We start from the raw sequence: 20,550 nt of genomic DNA on the forward strand, positions 1-20,550 counted from the left end.
AGATCGTTGCCTATACAGATTTACTGCAGTAAGCAGTGAAGAAACTGGACTCAAAAAGTCTCATTTTCTGGCTGCACTGAATGGCAGTCATCTTAATAATTTTCTGCACCAGTCTTGTCAACTATTTCTAAATAACTAAATAACTATTTCTAGGTACATCTTCATAAATCATGTACTAACTTCACTAAAATCTTGATATAAACTTCTGATCAGATGCCAGCGTACCAAGATGGTAAGACCAGAAAGCATTCTCTGTTCACTGTTTGAGCACTGTACAGTGAACAGAACATACTAAATGTAGAATTAAATGGTCACCTCCTATACAGAAAAGCATGTAGGTAAAAGTTGAAAATGCAACTTGATGTTACATCAAAGCTTAATATTTGAACACACTATTTCAGCATGTATTTCAGCAAGGTAGGACACAGAACGAAAAACTAAGCATACAATGCATCGGTCAAAAGCACAAGTCAAGGTTTAAAGCCTTTACTAAGCTGGCCAGAAGGCTTATGTGCATTTGTGATGATGAAAATTACATAAATAACTTTGCTAATAATTTCCTACTTTTAAAGTACCATTCAAAACAAGCTCACTTTACAAAGGCACTGGAATTCTTCTGAATTAACTGAACTACAAAACAAAAGTCCATTCTCTTAAAAAAATGAGAAAGTTCTACTCCAAAGATGCAACAGCCTGACAAATAGGTTCTAAGAAGCTGATGGACTTCCACATCCTTTTACCAGAGGCAGCAATAACAGGAGTGTTTAATGTACTATTATCCTAGACTTAAGTTTCATGTCATTTACAGAGATAAAAATAAGGCATGCTGTTAGCGACTAATTTGACACCATCATTAGTGATCTGAAGGCAAGAAGAAAAAAAAAGGGAGATGGAGACAAATCTAGAAATATTCCCTGTTTAAAGTCAATTAACGTTCACTGCTACTCTGGCTGATATGTTTCAGGTTCATTTCCTTTCTCATTCTCCTCCCTGCCCTATACTGAATCTTTATTTAAATGGCTACAGTACAAAACTGAAGCACACAGCATTAAGAGTATGCACATTTTGATAACATTTATTTTTATTTGAACAAGTCAAACCTTAAAATAACAAAACCATGTGTCAGACAAAGAAAAGATCAAGTAAGAGCAAACTAGGAAACTTTCTCCATTTAGTTTATACAGTTTAAGTTAGGCATTGACTCTAGGTAGCAGAAGGAAGTGTCCATTTATAGGTGGTGTTACTACTTTTCTGAAAAATACATTTCTTTCAACATTTCACACCAGATTTAAAGACTGTAATTGAAGGAGCCTACTAGCTTCTGCTTGACTGCTGCTTAGCCAAAAGTTTACACAAAATGTGCAAGCAGTGAAGACAAATACGCTCTGTGAACATTAGGAAGTACAAAGAATTGTTTCTGACCTGTAATTATGTTCACAAAGACGGCCCCTCCTCTTTTACAACATACTAGAAGCTCAGCAGAAGAAATTGTAAATTTTCATTATCTTACGCTCAAGATCATTCCCATGACACTCTAAGACTTTCAGATTGTGAACTTACTAAGTGGTGTTAATAAGGCTTTGTTTGTTTGTTTTTTAAATAAGCCAGCATGTTTCAAATCCAGGAAAATGATGATTCCTTCTGTCGATTTCTTCACTCAACATTCAATCTTCTCCAACATGAAACTCATACGAATGCTACTAAAAGTCACTGTGCCCACAATTTTTCAGTGCTCAGAAGCCAGCAAATGACAACTTCAAAATTACATACAACCTTAATTGCCACTATTCACATTTTAGAGTAAAACAAACATTTCCTAAATACCTGATCATGCCGCTTCCAATACTTTTGCATACAGAAGTCCTGTTCCTTGTTATAAAACTTAGGTCTGAAAGCTCCCAATTGAGGTCATAAAAATACACCGATTACTAAGAACATGCAGCAACAAAACGTGTATTTATAGTCCATGTAAGCCATTGATTTCAGCTACTTCACTACAGCAAGGCACCTAGCAAAACTCTAGCTGGAAAACATGTTTATAGCGTATCAGAAGCTATTTCAAAACAGGAAGCATACAAACTCACCGACACTGGTGGGCGCTGAGGTTTGTGCTGCACAGAATTGGGGTATGGTAACTACCAAGCATGAGGCAATATGCTGTAGTTACAGCAACATAATGGAGACTTAGGGCTGACTGAAGGTAGTGCTTCCTTACAGCAGGGGAAATACTACCTCAGCAGTACTCCAGAGTAAAGTTCACAAGGTGCCTTTATTCAATACGCAGCTTCAGAGAACTGCTGGTGTTTCTGCCATGTATTTGGTCCTAATTTCCCAGTATTACTGCTCCACCCTACCGTGATTCATATTTTGGCCAGGTGGTACTACTACCAAATTATTGGCAAGCTCAGATGAAGTAACACTCCATACTGCAACAATCACTGCTTGCACCATTTGTGCAGAAATATTTGATGCATTGTGTAGATGCCTTGAAAGCATGAATCCAGTAAAGAAGCTTTAGCAGTATCACCAACAGCCAGTCCACTTAATGCTTTGCTAGAAGGACACTGGAAACAAAAGAACAAGCCAGCTGCTTTTAGAGGAACTGTACTTGATCACCTCTGTTCAGTGCAATGCAACTACTGAGCCCATAAAAGCAGGTAACATACATGAGGAGATCAGAGTAAGCTTCAAACATGGTGGTCAAAGGTGGGAGGGGGAAGAAAACACAGGCAGGGGGGAAATAGATCTTATTCAAATAACAATTGTTTAGAAGAAAAGAAAACAGTAAGGATGGAAGTTGCTGCATGTTTGTGCTTTGCCTTTTAATAAAGTTTAAGGGAAAGACTAAAGATAAAAAGGAACAATCACTTGGTGCCATTCCAGTTACCAACCGGAATCATGGCAGACTTGAGTTTTAAAAATGTGTTTCCAGAAACAACCTTGCACACAGTGGGGAGATATGTCCCATAAAAGTCAAAGCAAGAGGCATGAAAGTGGTTAGAGGAAAAAGCTCACGTCCATCACCTACTAGGTAGTGACAAGATGCTGCGTTGCGTTGCTGTTTTGCCTTGCTCTGGCAAATTCACTAAAACTCACTAAAAATCAACTTTCATGTGAAGACTACACAAAGGCCATATATTTCTGAAGGAAGATACTCTTACAAACAAATTCTCCGCTTAGTTTTTTTTTTTAAATTGGATTTTTAATGTGTGCCACATATGCTTAGGTGTGAATCTAGCAAAATTTAGAATCAAAAGAAATATTCCACAAGCTTCTGTAAACGCACAGCTTTTATGGATCTGTTCTGAGCCAAGGATAAGTTAGTTGAGAAAACAAGCTGTGTTAGGCTAATGATTTTTTTCTATTTGGGTCCAAAATACAGAATAGATTAATATGGGCTTATCAGTATCTGGCATTCATCTATACACAGTAACATACGTTCTTCAAGATAAGCTGCTTATGGACTTATTCCACTTTAGACTTGATTTGAATGTAGTTTTCATTTACAGTTATCAATTTAGCCCACAAATCACTTGCACCTGACACTCGCTGCACAAGAGATGGCACAGGACTAATCACCACTTTGAACCCTCCTCTGCTGTACAGTCACATAAGATTTCTCAGAGAATTCTGTGTTATTACACACAAAAACAATATGCTCAACCATTTTTCCACTATATTCCACCAGAAGACTCTTACACAATGATCTGTACTGACAACTGGTACAATAATAATCTAAAAATGCACCTAAGGCTATTTGTCCACCTTGAGCTCGTCTCTGCACAGTGTTGTTACATTGTTCCTAGCATGAGGCAGGACACCTCGTATCCTGAGACAGGAGCATCCCATGGCTAGGAACAGGCTCAGAAAGACAGAGTTTGTGATATGGCCATCGTAAGAATAATATACACCTGACAACCACACATACAGATATATCCAGGAATTACAAAGGAAAGGCTGGTAAGTCTTGATCTCCGTGTATTATAGGTAGCTCATCTTCCCAAAATTAATAGGGACTTCCGTTCTATGGCAACATACAGATCTTCTGATATTATGGTTTAAATGCACCACTAATGATGACAAGGCTATAAATCTCTTTAGCTCAAGTTCTATTACAGTTGCCACGATGCCACCTTACCATGGATAGGAATGGATAACATTCACTGTAAAACTGACTACGGAGGCCAGCTTTCGCAAACCCAACACCTAAAAAGACACAATGTCACCACTGCCTCCCAAGCCTGACCACAGGTGCTGTTTAGCACAGCAGTGAGAGGCATTTACAAGTATTTGGTTAGAGAACATGTAAAGGCATCTGCCTATGGATATTCACCCATCTTGGGAGATCTTGTACAAAAATTATTTCTGCAAGACATTTCTATTGACATCCTTGAACAACTACTTGAACTTTCAAACTGGAAAGCAAGGACAACTCTTGGTTACACTAGCAGATAAGCCTGAAAGAAGACAGGTTCACAAGACAGTCTGACACAAACTACCCCAAGACCATGCAAAGAAAAGGCGCCTTGCCTGGAAGAAAAAGTGGAAATGAAAGAGGAGCAGCAATCCTAATAATTTATTTTACTACTGGTATTAGGTACCGTGACACTTCAGGTGAACGCAGACCAACAGGCACTGCTAGCTGAAAAATTCCAACTCTAATCCTGGTAGAAGTTAAATAAAAAGCTTAGATAGACAAACACTCCTAAGCTAAACACGAGACTGCTTCCAAAGGTACCCACTGCTCTCCTCTGAGCTTAGTGTAAGCCACGTAAGTCAGGAAGAAGAAACTAATCAATACGCAACTTCCAGGATGCGAAAGGTGATGTATGATGTTACCAGAACTGCACAGAGGAACAGCAAAGCTGAAAAATTAGCACGTTGTCAGAACAGAAAAACAAGTATGAAGTGAATCAATCCAGTAACTTGTGAAAAAATTCTCAATTCCTCTTTCTAAGCAAAAAAAGTTCTGACCTATGTCATCACGAAAGAGAATGCCTTCTTAAATCTACAGACAGATGATCTACTGCTGCCACAGCTTTTCACAACAAAAACCAGCTTGAAGTTTTTACATCTGTGGCTAGTTTCACTTACAGTACATTGAGTTCTGGCAACACTGCACTGACACAAACAACTTTTTGTTAGCTGAGGTAAATTAAAGCTGTTCTTTTCAAATGTTTTTGGTGGCTTCTATTCCATTCTTCATTTTTGCATTTACTTCAAACTGATGTGTTATAGGGCTCTGAAAGGATTTGCTAAATGTCAGAGGTTTCCCAGATGTAACAAAGTGAAAGATTTCTACCCTATGGGCAGCAAAAGGGAATGACAAAATCACATCAATTTAATCTGTAACTTCCTCAAAGGATAAGGCACAGTAAGAAAGGAAAAGGTAACTGTTCACCCAAAGGAAGGACCAAAACAGTGATAGGCAGAGGATTCTCCAGGGAGAGTCAGCAGCCTCAAGGAAATTTAGATATGGAAAAGACAAAAAGAGTAAACACTGACAGATTCTTCTAGAAGACCAAGGAGAGGGAGGAGGACAGAAGGAGAAATGTTTGTTTTTAGCTGACTAGATCATGTAGAAGGAAGAGGTGTAACAACAGGTTAAGGAACTAAACCCTTGGTCACAAGAGATAAGACTGTGTTACACTACAGACCAGGGTCACACTGTAGGACACAGACAGGAATTTCAACTACAAGACACTGACAGTGGAAGACAAAACATAATAAATCTTCCCTTTTCACTCAAGTATTTCAAACTATAATCTAACATTAAAAAAAAAGACCACCCATGTACGAGCTTTCCTGTTCTACTCTTTACCTGGATTAAACTCAACTGATGGTATAAAGATACATGAAATGATTTCCTAACATAAGATACTGACCACACCACCAAAGCTGTTACAAGTGTCACACATGGCATTACTCTCCTGCTGGAGCTATATATTGAACAGATACAGCTGTTGTAGCCAGCCTTGCTTTGCATTCTTCTCCTAAGCTTCTTTCCCATCCTCTTAGTTCCTGGAAAAAACAGTGGCTGACCTCTGAACTGTAACTCAAAGCAATAAAAGCAGAACAGATCTGCACTCTTTCTTTACATTTAAGTCAAGGTTTTTATGTTTACTGTTAACAAAATGGTACCAACTATTCTCGTTGCATTAAACGAAAAATTAGTGATTCTATCAGAGAGATAATTGTTACTTCTTAAGTAAGCCTTTTGAGTTCTTCTATTCACTTGAAGCCTCACTGCTGTATTACAAAACACTTTCATTTGTTTATTTCCCCAAAAATAAATACTGTGCAAGCATAAATAAGCTGTAACTTTACTTTCTAAGATTTTTTTTTGTCTATTACTATAAGAAAACAAAGATTATTTATACACAGCAGTATTCTGCCATTCTGCACAGCATATCATGTGCTCTCTGAAATACTTTTTTCTTGTCACGGTTAATCATTCCTTTATAGAACACTACCACGATACACAGCTTTTAAATTTCTCTCCCACACAGACAAACAAGGGAAAGTGAGGAACTAAAGAACTGCTTCGCATAACCATGAGATGCAGTCAGGTACCGGCCAGTTACGGCTCCAAAGCAAGGCTTAGCGAAAAGGAAAGCAGTAACATAAAGCCAGCATTTCTCTAAACCCACCTGTTGATGCCACAGCTGAGGTCCACCCTCAGGCTGAGTTCTCAGCCTTCCCTGCAGCTCCCACCCGGCCTCAGCACTGGTTTCCACACCGCAGACTAAGCTCTGCACTCCTCCCTTTCTGCCGCCTGCCTCGGTCCCGAGGCGAAGCCGCAGCGCGGCCCCCAGCCCGTCCCGCCCGGGGCGAGCCCCCCGCCCACCGCCCCCTCGCCGGGCGGGTGCGCTGCGCCCACCTCCCCCCCCGCAGCCCCGCGCCCCGAGCCGGGCCGAGCCGGCAGCAGCGCCGCCCAGAGGCGGCACCGCTCGTCCCCCGCCCGAACGGCCCGGCAGCCGCGGCACCTCGCCGGGCCCCGGCCGGCCCGGAGGGGGCGAGCCGCGCCGCCGCGCCTCGGCGCCCCGGCAGCCGCGGCGGGGAGAGGGGAGGGAGCCCGCTGGCGGCACCGCCGCCCTCCCCTCCACCTCCGCGCCGGCGGCCCGGGCGCTCGCCCACCCGCCGCGCCCCGGCCGCCGCCCCGCTCACCTTGGGGAAGGTGCCCTCCCGCCGGGGGCTCTTCGGGTGGTCGAAGTGGCCGCGGTCCAGCATCAGGTAGAGCGAGAAGATCACCACGCAGAAGACCGCGCTGCCGAACACCGTGAACTGCCGGCTCAGCTTCATCTCCGCGGCCGCCCGGCCGGCCCCGCCGCCGCGCTCCCCCCGCCGCGGCCGGCGCTCCCGGGCCCCACTCGCCGCCCCGCGCTCGGAGGGGAAAGTTCTCCCGCTGCGGCGGGCGGCGGGGACCCCACGCGCCGCCGCCCCCGGCGCGGGGCAGCCCCAAGTCTTCTCCGGAGAAGTGCGAGAAGTTGCCCCCCCGCGCCGCCCGCTGCGCCGCGGCGGAGAGCCCTGCCGAGACCCCGCCGCCGCGGCGAGAGGCGAGCCGAGAGTTTCCGGGAGCCGATCGGGCTCCCGGGCAGGCTGGCGCCCAGCGGGGAAGTGGCGGCGGCAGCGCCGCGGGGCCGACCAAGCGCCGCGGCTCCCCCCTCCCTCCCTTCCCCTTCCTCCTCCGGCAGCCTCACTAGCCGCTCCGCTCCTCCTCGTTGCCGGCAAGCGGCGCCGGAGCCTGGCGCCTCCCCCCGCGCCCGGCGCCCAGAGCGCTGCCGCCGCCGGAGCACCGCGGGCCGCCGCGCACACGGTCCGCGCCGAAAGAGCCCCCGCCCGCCAGCGCCGGCCCCCGCCGCCGCCGGAGCGCCGCGCTCCGCCCCCGCGCGCCGGGGCGGGTGGGCGGCACCGCGCGCGTGTCACGGGCGCGGCACCGCCTCCACCGCCCCGCACCGCCCCAGCGCGGCGGGGGGAGCGCGCGCGGCGGCCGTTGGGGAGGCGGCTGCCCTTCGGCGCCTGGCGGCGGGGGGAGCCGCGGCCGCCGCCCCTTCCTCTACACCGGCGGGGCCGCCGTGAGGAGGAGGATCCCATTCCCCCCTTGCGGAGCGGCAGGGCCGGCCCCGAGCTGCCTCCCACCGGCCGGCGTGGGGAGGGTTGCCCCGCGGCGGCGGCGGCCCTCGGAGGCGCCGCGTAACGGTCTCCCCGCGCTCGCCGCCGCCCCGTCGGCAGGCGGTGTGTGGCAGCCTCCGCCGCGGGAAGTGAGGAGGCTGGAGGGGGAAGCGAGAGGGCTGCCTTGGGCTTCCGCCGTCCTTCCCGGGCCTTGGCATACCCCGCTGCGGAGCGGGGAACGGCGGCCGGGGAGAGGAGGGGGGAACGAGCCCCGGCGTCCTCGCGTTGTTTAGCAAAGATCCGTCGCACCTTTCCGTACGAGTCCTGTTCCTCCGCTGACGGCATCAGACACGTTTGTGGGCCACTGCCAAGCTCCAGCTTGGGTCAGGCTTTTCCACGTCTGAATAAGCAGCAAGCTTCATGAAAAGCACCGCATGGGGCATTAGGAATTGGTCACAGCTGTAACGGGCTGGTCGAAGGCCTGCCATTCATATTGCCCCACACCTCCATTGCAGGGTTCAGCTCCTCCTAATTTTCACAGATTTAATCGGCTCACGCCTGGTGTCTGCTTCTGACCAATATTTTGGGGAAGTACTTGCTGAAGATGCATTGGCTGCCATTGAGAACTAGACACATGCCAAAAACACCTTTTACCACTTCTGCTAACATCTGAAAACATCTTTTACCACACTTACTGTGTGTGCTTCTTTTTTAAGGACTGTCATTGCGACATACCCCTATGACTTGAAGTCAGGATGTATGCGTTAGCATCACTACTTGCTTTTCTTTTTCCATGAAAATCCCCTCAATGTTGTTAAAATTGTAATAACACACAAAAATCTGGCCAATAAAGTTCAGTAGACTTTTGCAGGAGCCGAGAAGCTTAAATCGTTGCTAACTTTTTCCATGTTTGGAGCTTGTTCCCATACCTTACTTCAGGGCTCCATTATTCATAACTTCTTGCTTTCCTTATTCATAACCTTCTCCCACTGGACAAAAAATTAAAGTGTTTGATTCTGGCTTTGAAAGGTGGCGCAGGACTCCTGCAGTTACTGGGTACGGACATTGTGAGCTGCTGTGGTGGGAATTGCTGACAGTAGAGAAACTGCCTCTCTCGCACATGGTGCACTATTGTGCGTACTGAGTGCATTTAAGGTTTTTTAATGCAGGGGAGTGAGAAAGAGAGGTTGGAGAGAAAAGCATCTGAGCAGTGGGGACAATACAGGGAATACCTGGGGAAGGGCAAAAAGATGGGGGCTAGTGAGGGAATGGAAAGGGACTAACAACCAGGGAAAGCTAAGAATAAGAGATGAAACAGGTTAGGGGAAAGAATGACAGTGGAAGGGCACAACACTTGGTGTCAGGCAAAATAAAGGAAAGATGCAGATGAGTCTCTTATAGAATCTGGAATAAAACCCAGGAGTTTTGAAACCTGACATTACTGTGCTGTTCAGCAAAAAGCTGTAATTAGGAGGATCTTACCATTTCACATTTGCTCTATTCCCCCTCTAGTGGCAGATCCCCACAGAAAATGCAATGTTTCTTATTCCATTGGTTGTTTTGTTACTGGAGTTCAGATACCTTTGTGAATCCAAAAATCGAACTTTTGCTGTGATCTATGTAAGATGTCATTTCCAAATTTCTTTTTCTTAAGAGGGAAATGATATTTAAATACTGTGGATTTAAACACTAAGATTACAAAAGATGGCCTCAGGATTTGGGATATGTATTATTAAGGTTGACTCTGAAGCCTTTGTTCATCTTGTGCATGATCAGATAGATACTATTTTTCTTCTTTTTTTCATGGACTATTTAGTTGATTCCTTGAACAGGGTAATGGCATGCCTAGAGGGAAAAAACAGGACTGTGAACAAACCAGTCCTCCGTAGAACTTTTGTTTCGCTTGTTAAAAAAGTCAGAAACTCTTTGATGAAGGAGACGAGTGCTGCAGAGAGACAGTAGTGGTCAGATGGCTAAAAGAACAAGACAGACAATCAGACCCTGTTCTCCTCTCTGTTAGAGGGTTTCTGGGTGATACTAAGTCACACGAACTGAAATACCTACAGAAAGCTGGTAAGGATTCTTTGTTTTCTGGGTTCCTTCTCAAAACATACGTGATCTAAACTGCAGAAATATGCAGAAGTCACATTTGCAGCTGAGGCCAATGAAAGCAATGAGTTTAGACCTTTCCTCACAAGGATCTTCTACACACAAAACTGTAATGTTTGTAATAAACTATGATTTCTTAGAACATCATTAAACTGTAAGGAAATTAACTGTTCTACTGTCGAGTCACGATTTCGATGGTGTATATGGAGTAATATGAGAGGTCACAACTTACGATTAGAGTAAAACCATGTTTTGAATCATTATAGTTTCAGTGAGAGCAATCTGAATAAATCAGGGGTCAAATGGAAAGTAGTATCTGGTCTTACACTTTAAAGCTGTGTCATAATTTGTATGTTTGTTTGAGGAGGCAAATGCAGGTTACTTTAAAACTGTGTCATAATGTATATATGGACCAATTCAGGTTTTCTAGGCAACATTGTGACATGTTTTTTCTGTGTTTGATTTTGCAACTCTTCCTATTCTTGTGGTCGGAGATTTTTTCTAGGTGACACTTGAGATATCATTACCTGTTTAGATACATGCTCTGTTCTGTTGTGTTAGATACACTGTAGTATTCTAATGTTTAATAGCTGATAAATAAGAACATATCTTCTGTAGAATGAGGGACTCAGCTAATGTGGTCTAAGACTGAAACTTTTAGTCTAGCATCAATAAATCTGGTATGGGTGGTATCAAAGAAAAGAACTACAACGTTTCCAGTTCTAGTTTGGTTTTTTTTTTTTTCTTTCACGCATGATGTAAAATGGATATCAATACCATGCAGTTTTAAAACTTATTGCAGAGTTGTGATTCTCACTACAGAGATGTAGTGCTAGGCCCAAAAAATTCTTCTAAAGTAGAATTCAGGTTCCTTTCTTAGGTGCCTGAATTATGATACAGAGGGGATGAGAAGTGTTAGCTTCAGAAATAAGGCTCAAAAACCTAGAACTGTTCAAAGAATTCTCCTGGGCAGTCAACAACAACTAAAGAAAGTTGTTTGTGTTAAACCCAGCCCTTTCCCAGGATTTAGGCATGTTAAAAAGAGACTGGGAATTTATATTTTCATCTACTTGGGCTCTGTAATTTTGAATTTTCTCTTGAATATAGATGTTCATAGTTTATTTATCAAAGATACACAATTTCCACCTTTGAAGTGTGGAAGGAAGAAAATGGTGATGCTGATCACTTTTATAAACTAGCCATGTTTACTTAAGGTGTTATATACATACCTCTGTGTGTACGAAGCCATAAATAAATATGTATTATATATATTTTTATACGTGTGTGTAGTCCACCTTTTATATCAATATTATCAAAGTGTACATACACACACATTTTGTGTGTCAAAACATTTCAGTAATGGCAAGAATACACAGTTTGAACTTTGGTCTCTTTTTTCTTATGCCAGTAACCTGTGTTCTAGGCTACAATATAGAATGTGGACATAGCAATTTTTCCAACGTCCTTTTTTTTTTTTTAGTTATGTGTCAGGAATTGCATTTTGTCAAGGATGCAATCTTCTTGCTGTATCTTCAGAGTTATGCCCGTGTTTTTTCTACCCATTTAGGCTTAGATGGGAACCTGGGTACTGAGGTTGGGACAAACTTACGCAGAAGTGCAGGACCAGAGCTGTAGTCATACGAAGAAGTTTCATCTCAAACACAGATATGTCTTAAACCATAGGCAGCTGCTGAGTGGATTTTTTTTAGATCTCAGTTTTGGATTTGGGCACCTGAAGTTTGCTTAATCCCTTCCTTAGATGCCAAATTCTTTTTCTGGTTCTAGCCACTAACAGCAAACAGAGGAAACTAGTTTTTCAATAGTTACTTTCTTACTGACTAGGCTGATGGTATCTATGTTACATTTTCCACTACAGACTATGGAAACCTTATTTCTACTGGTTAAGAAACTGTACAGTCAAGTGAACTCCATACGTGAAGGGATCTACCATACAAACAAGGAAGAAAATATAAAAATATAATACAGGTATAACTTTTAAAACTTTTTTATCTGCATGCTAACTCATAAGAATAGATAAAGATATAATTATTGTTGTTAATAGTATTGTAAAAAAAATCTGTGAAAGTATTTACTGACAAAAGTTTTTTTCCACATCAAGTCAATGAATATTAAATCATCAGATTAAGAGATGGTATGTCTATTTTAAAATATATATAACTTCCATACTAAAATATATATACCTTTAGTTCTTAGAGACAAATTATTTTGGTCAGGGTATTTTAAGTGTATCTTCATGATATAAAACTATTATTGTTGGATTGGACAACAAGTGATCAATAGTTGCTTATTTGAAAACTGTAACTAGCCTCAGAAATTTTGTAGGAACATAAGAATTTGGCAAACATCGCATTTCATCTTCAAGAAACTGATTTTTCTCATTTGGTTCTTGAATTAAATGCTTATACATTAACATCCATCCTTTGTAGCAACGGTTGCAATATAAGAAAAGGAGCCAATTTCTTAAATCCGTAACATACTGTGTTTGATGGGTAGTTATATTTCTGAATATGGTACAGAGGGCTAGCATATTTTTAGTTTGCCTAAGATATTTCTTATTGGAAATGGAACTCAGTGTTGTTGTCATACATTCAAAAATTTTTATTTCTTCTGAGGTTGCCTTGTATATGAAGGGAATTTTTTGTTAGTGTTTTTAAATATACAAAAGCAACTGAAGTAATAGCAGCACATGCATATATGCATGATACTATAATGGGGAGAACCTGCAAGGTGTAATAATTATGGATAGTACATTTTGATGTACAGATACAAGTGCGTAAGTGAGAAAAATTCACCTCTATCGTAATCTGTCCTCAAGAATTGAGATCCTTCCTGCCCTTCATTGCTTTTTTCCACCAATGTTAAGCATATGTATTCTTAGGATTGAGATTTGGTACAAATGGACATAGGGAGGGACAATTCTTAGTTTCATTTTCTTAAGAAACTTAGCTTCTCTGAACATACATTCCTTTTTCCTTTTCCGCTTCAGTAACTTTTCAACCTGTGGATGCAGTAATCTGCATTTGACAAAGATGGAATCTTAAAAACACTTAATTTCCCAGACACGTATGAGAAGTGATGGCTGGGATACAGCAGGTGACAAAGCTACACAGATACTGGCTGTCCAAGAACACATGTTGCTCAGAACATGCACAGCTTATACTGCCTTTGCCCATAAGGTCACTGGAAAGCATAGGGAGAAAATGAAGGCACTGTGGGAGGAAAAAGTAGCTAAAACATTGTGTAAAGGAAGAAAGGAAGAGAATGAACTGGAAATATTGTAAGGAAGAAATGCAGGAAAAACAGAGGGAACATGGAGGGGGAGCGAGACTATTGGCATCAGAGATGTTTAGTATTTTAGATACAGCTGTAGAAAATTATAATCCATTAGTTGTTCATGGAGTAACTTGATTGAGTTAGAATTATTGCAAGCTTCCTTCTGCCTTTTCTGTTTCTTTCCCCCTTCCTGTTCGCTCTCCTTCCTCATCCCCTTCCCGTTCCCTTTTTAAACCAACAAAGCCTCACATTCCTGCCAGGCTATTTTTATTTGATGTTTCCTCAATGTCAGATCAATCACTTTTATTGAAATACAAATGAAAAATCAACCAAGAAATGGTTTAGCAGTGCGTCATTGTCTACTATTAGTATCATGTAGCAGTACTTGCCAGTCTTTTCATTTATTGAAGGTGTAAGGCTCCAGCCTGCAAAAATCAATCAACTTTCCAAGCAGTCAGGTCATTCTTCTTTAAAATATTAGTAACTAGTGAAGGAAAGTAAGACATTGCTTTCACCTCCATTGAATTTCTTTGCTTGTTTTTAGTATATAACTTTTAAATAGTGTGTTCGATCACTTGATTGAATCAAGGATCAAAATCGTGTAAATTTTAAGTAAATCATTAGTGTGTATATATAGATAGATAGATAATTTAAACCCTGATGGCTTTAGAATTATACTGCATTGGCCTAGCATAGATTTTGAAACACTATGTAACAGAGTGATTAACAAAGCCTCTTGTATTTTCTGAAGTGACATTGCTGCAGAAATTTGATTTTTATATCTCTGTTTTTTTTATTCCCTTACATACAGAACTTGCCTCCAGCTGCTTTTGGAGTGCATGGTTTTAAATATATGCTTACAGTTTCTGTCTTAATTTAACAATATATGATTTAGAGAGGAAAAAATGGTGTAGTACTTCTTTGTTAAAATCAGAATGTTGAAACTGTGTCTATACAGAAAGTTAATGTAGAGGCTGACAATTGATTACTTCTGTTCTATTATCCTGATAGGCTAAGTAACTCGATCATTATATTAATCTATTACAGATTGCACTAAACTGCAAAAGCATAGAATAAAACAATGCTAAGCGCATGTCCATTAACATTCACACCTCTCTTTCAAACCCATGGAAGACTTTTTCTTTGTCTACAAATAACAGTGCTGACAATCATTCTTACAGGTCAAATTAGAACTACATGATCCCTCTCACCAAGTGCTGTCTGACACCATTTTCCAAGCTTTTTCATGAACCATATGTCTTAAGCTGTATAAAAGATGTTTGCCTTGGGCACTGAATTAATTTTTCTTAATGGATGGCCAGTTTGCCCACTAACTGTAACAAAGCCCTTTTCTACTGGAGAACCTTGAACTGAACAGTCCTGCCTTAATCCTAGATGGGCTGAGTCAAAACAGCTGGATTCTAGGGGGCAGATAACTTCACAACAAACGTTAACTTAATGAGCATGGCATGACAAAAATCAAAAAGTGAGCTTCAAAGATATGAAAGTAAGCCGTGATAAGCCACATGTCATTAAGTCTGGCTGAATGTGTGTAAACCCACATGAGAGCTTACCGAAGTTATTACAGAATAATAACATGCCATTCTATAACAAGGAACACTCAAATCAAAATTTTAAACAACAACAACAAAAAAAATTGTTGCTGGACAAGCCTGTCCATTCATGGTGGATCGAGTAATTACACAATGTATCACTGTATTTCTACAAAGCGAAAGAACGCCTTCTTTCTTTGCTGAATGCTGTTGGATAGCTGGTTTTTATTTGTGTACTCGGTCATGTCTTTAATTATATGGACATTCTCTAAAAAATAGAATAAAAACAAGAAAAGATGAACAATATATCTGCTAGACATATATTCTCAAAATAAAAGCTGATTCTTTTAGTATGCAACACAAAGGAAAGATGGAGCACAGAGAGAAACTTGTATGGTAAACAACACAGCACTGGCTTTAAGAGTAAAGCATAGGATGAGCTAAGGAAAAAAAACTGAACAAGTTGTAGAACAGAACTTTCGGGGGCCTCTTCCAGTGTCATTCAGTTCTCAAGAAAAATAGTGATCAGAGCTATTATGTAATACTAGGGTTGCATCTCCAAAACAGATATAGTCAGTTTTCTGCGTCTCCAAGTATCCTAAATGTACTAAATACCATCTCTAGAAAACATAACAAGAAGACAGTATTTAATGAAAGATAAAGAATATAGTAGTATCCTGATTATTCTCAGAATTATCCACAACTGGGAACCCATTCTGGGAACTGCAAATATTTACGAGTAAACATAATTTAAAAGGAATAAAGCAACAACTAATGGGTGGAGATAAAGTTCTGCATTAGCAACATCAAAGTAAAGAGCAATGTCTCAGATATGTTGTAAGAAGTCACGTAGACATATCAGCTTAGGTTTTTAATTAACTAATATTTAATGAATATTAAAAAGCAAACAGTAAGACAAATGTTGATCAGAGCAGCAAATGTTATACTTGTTAAAAAGACCAGCTACAAGTGTAAAATTAGTACTCTTTACTTCAGAAAGTCTGTTTTATCATTATAAGTCTAGTAACAGAAATAAATGTAAACCAAGCTTAGCTTATGTTTTGCTGTGATACATTTGTTTAAAATATAATCTTGACCATCTGACTTTGTCTCTAAAGTCAAATATCAGAGTCATCTATATTCATGTAAAGATTAAATGTATTAGAGACATGTTTCATTCTTTTTTAACTTTTACCTGGGGCAAAAAAGCTAATTATGATGGAGCATCAGTAATGCTCTTATGCATGTTTTGAATCCATAAGTTTTAAATCATGTCCTGTAAGAAAGAAGCTGAGCATATCCACAACTCTCTCTCACATTATGCAGTAATGGCCTAAGTAGCCAGGATGGTCCAGAAGTACATTTGGTAGTGGATATTTTGCTCTGCTTTGGAGTGTATGTGTTATTTCATGGCCCACCTTCATAGAAGATAACTGTTCATTTCTACGGAAGTTCTAGATCTTTATTTAAAGAGATAATTCACTGTAACTTCAAATGCAAACGTCACTAAGAATATGTCAGATATTTCTAACATTTGGTATACAAACTAATTAAATCACAACATATATTTACAAATTTACTTTTCTTGGAATAATGTTGACACTGTAAAACAAAATTTGCATATGTCTATTGTTGCTTACTGCCTATTGAAAATAAAGCTTAAAAATTGCAGGAACAAAGTATGGTGTATTTTCAGATGATATTCTGGTTCTTATTTTTTCCTTTGCTCTCTTTTCAATTTAACTGAAAATGTACATTGTGGACAGAATATTACAAATCAACTTCACCTTTTGAGAAATACCTTTTTCTCTTGGTTGATGCAGTTGACTATAGGCAAGAAAGTTGTGAAAAATTGTCCTTAATGTGTGAGGCTCTGCACAAAGCAACCAAAAAAAATTGTGTAGGCAGCCCAACTCTAAAAAGCCCATACATTATCAAAAGGAGAAGAAAACGAAAAATGGACAAAAAGTGACAAACAACACAGGAGTACAGGTTTCACCAATTACATTTCTTCAGACCAAGCTAATCGGTTTTGCCTTCCTAAATTTCCCTAAAAAACCCTAAAATATCTACCTTTTAGCTGCCTACACATGTATGTCACAAATGCGCTAAAGGTTGATTCTACTGAACAAAGCTAAAATATTACATTAACCAAAGGGATGGACAGCATGTCTCCCCTGCCCCAGCACCCCCTACAGAAGGGAAGTGCTTTCCACAGTCCCTGGCTGCTGCTCTGGGCTGTTTGGGGTTGAAGGAGGTAGCAGCAGCCATAATGTTGCTTAGCTGGTTGAAATTTCGACAGAAACACTTGCATTAAACATGTGTGTGCATTTGTGTGTGCAGTATAAAGCCGTGGACGCTTAAAGAACAATAATGTAGAAAAAAATAAACATTAACAAGATGAGAATATTGTTATATATTGGAAAACAGAAAGAATGCCCACTATCTTGTCAAGTACCTTGCAACTTCCTCATCAGCCCATTTGTGTATTTAGAGTGATTTGCCACATATCCAACTCTGTCAGCAAGGAGATCGGCAGCCTACTAAGGGCTACTGGGCAGCAGTACCCCTGTGCAAGAACTCTGTAGGATGTTGAAGTATTAACTTTAAAAAAAAAAAAAAAAAGGATTTTTTTACATGCTGTAATATGTTGTAACAAGCTTATATGACCCTTGCAGTACATGACCTACATTGCAGGGAGGCACAATACTTGGTTGCATTATTCCACTACTTCATGTCACAATTTAGAAAGAAAAACAAAGAAAGATTTTAGAACTATTTATACAGTTCTGGTGAGGATGGCCCCACAATTCCCGTGGGAGACGCATGAAGGAAGAATTTTGTAACATGGTGTCCTACAGTTACAGCATTTTAGAGTTTTAGTTTGAAAGCAAAAAGGGAAAGGTAGGAGGAAAAAGAGGCTGTTCTGTTAACAGCAGAACAAATAAGACTTAGTTTCCTATCATTTTGCTCCTTCTTCTTTGATTTGCTGTAACTTAATAAAGAACAAGAACCATTTTCCACAGTGGTGGCATTTATTAGCCTCTTTCCCTTAGGAAATCTTAATGTTGAAATAGGAGTTAAGCTAACTGTGAAACTTCTCCATCAGAAGGGCATTAATCAGATGTCTATCTTCTACCTGATTGCCCATTTTTATAAATTCTGTAAGACCATAATATCTTTGTTATCATTGTTTTTCTGTAATATTTGATTGATGTTTGCCAGTGCTTTTAAAAGTTATAGAAGAGAGAGGACACATGAGCCTTCTTATTACAGAATTTTATTTTTCCTCATTAAATAAGGAACAATGCTGAGATTTTTGAGAAAATATTGCTCTGTCATGTAAAGATTTAATAATAAGTGTAGTGCCCTTCACCACCACAGCATAGAAGATTGGAAACGAGTCCTAACAGAAATGTATGCTATCAAGTACTGCAGCTATCCTCAACTCCAGTGGTTCTCAGACATTTCATTATTAAATGGCATTAAACGGGAATTGCTAAGTAGTTATGATAACATCCTGACATTGTATCTTGGCTTTTCTCTTGGTGATGTTGCATTTCTTCAGTCAATGATTAATTAGTTCCTTAGCTCTTTCATCTCTTTCTTTCTGCTGTGAGGAAAAATGTGTGAATGATGGGGAGGAAATTATCTCCCAATCTCCTCTCTGCTGGGTGCAACAGGGAGAGGATTGACTTGTATAACTTTTTCTTCACGGCATGCTAACTGCATCACAAGCAATAACATGCTTGTCAACATGACCATGTCTGCTTCATGGCCACATTGCCAATGTCGGCAAGATACAAGACTCAATTGGCATTCTGTGTGGTGATGACAAGCAATACAGATGTCTGATCTGCGTACAGAAATTCACACTGTATCATTTTATTCTTGCACTTGAAAGAGATGGATTTAATTTGCCTGCTCATGCTTATCATCATAGAAGGAAACCGTTCAAGTCAACAAATGTCACTTCATCGAAGTCACATGCTGCAGGTATGAATCTTTGCCTTTGTAATTGTTAGGACCAAGATCTCCTTTTCAGAAGGAAAATCAATTTTGAGGATTTTGTGTTTCATAACTTTGTTCATTATATTGCTAGAAGGCAATAGCAGAAATTGTGAAGCTTACTTAAGGGACAGAGAAAATGGAGATGCGAAAGCTTGTCCTTTAGAATAGTGTAACAACTGAAAAGGGGCGTATAAGCATGCATATATAGATTAGGTACAAGATCTCTACAAAAACTGGGACCTCAACAATAGGTGGGACCACTTAATGACAGAAATTTAAGATGATCAAGCATGGGCTCAGAACTTTTCCATGAAGAAAAATAAATAAAGACATTTTTATGAGGAGCTTGCTCAGTGCTTTAATGACAGTATGCTCCTACAAGAGTATGTCTCGTATGGTAATGGTCTTGAAGACCCTGCTCAGTGTATACTGGCAAACAAGACTTCAGATCAGACAGGTGCTAGAAAATTCTTGTTGGTGCAGTGGTTCTAGCAGTTCATGCCTGCTGTGCTTTCAGGAAACCTACAAAACCCTTGCTGCCCTTCAGATGAAGTTTTATTTTGATGTGTGTCAACTGGATAAGAAATAATTTAACTATATGCCAATAGTGAGAGAAAGTCGCTTCAACAAGTTTTACAACACTTACAAGCTTGAATGAGAATACTTTAGGATTGACGGTTTGTGATAGAATTGCAGATAATCATTAAGAGAATATTCACATGCATTTAAACTGTACAACAAAAACACTGAGGCTGAATTATGGAGTTCCATGAAGTATTTTTGTACTTCCAGTTACACCAAAATTGTGTGTATTATGAACTGTGGCTATTGCTTTGTATTTGATGTGCAACTTATAGATGCCTTACAAACTAAAAACTCCCATCTCTTTGCCATTGATGAAATTATTTGATGTCAAGAAAGTGGACACATAACTTGATGAAAGTATATGATAATGTAATTTTCTAAATCGTAATGACAATATAAATCATTAACATATTTTTTCTCTTCTTAGCATGTTTTATTAGATATAAATTACACAGCAGACCATTTATTAATGTGAGCATTTTGTAGTACATAGAATTAGAGGTAATCTTGGATTTTGACTCTGGTTTTAAATCAAGATCTTTATTAGGATTCAAAGTAGATTTAAACTGTTACTTCAGCTACATAAACACTAAACTAGAAGGTAAATATTTGAAACCTGCTCTGTAGTTAGAAAATCAAGTGACATTAGTTTCTGTTTTTAGAAACTATAAACGATCTGCCACTATCATTTACTTAATAATATAGCAGTAGTCTTCCAAGGGGGGAGTTGTGGCATTTGCTGGATCTTTTTTAAATTTACGACGAAGGAGAGTGGTGAATCTGGAATGATAATGAATTACTGGTTTTGAAGTTCTTATCACCCAGCAGGAAGAACCTCTTTTTATTGTCATCACGAAAATGTTGTTAGGGATACTGCCTCAAAAAA

The 20,550-nt window shown here is 40.5% G+C and overlaps 1 protein-coding gene across 1 annotated transcript in view; it reads right to left on the reverse strand.

Moving 5' to 3' along the window:
- The window catches only part of MAN2A1 (mannosidase alpha class 2A member 1), a 132,459-nt gene extending 125,094 nt beyond the window's left edge, over positions 1-7,365 (reverse strand). The window contains exon 1 of the mRNA XM_075138210.1: positions 7,168-7,365. Within this exon, the coding sequence (XP_074994311.1) occupies positions 7,168-7,302 (135 nt within the window). The 5' untranslated portion in view covers positions 7,303-7,365. The remainder of the gene's footprint in view (positions 1-7,167) is intronic.
- Between the last annotated feature and the right edge of the window lie 13,185 nt (positions 7,366-20,550).

The sequence above is a fragment of the Calonectris borealis genome, chromosome Z (assembly GCF_964195595.1).
Source record: "Calonectris borealis chromosome Z, bCalBor7.hap1.2, whole genome shotgun sequence".
Lineage (NCBI taxonomy): Eukaryota > Metazoa > Chordata > Aves > Procellariiformes > Procellariidae > Calonectris > Calonectris borealis.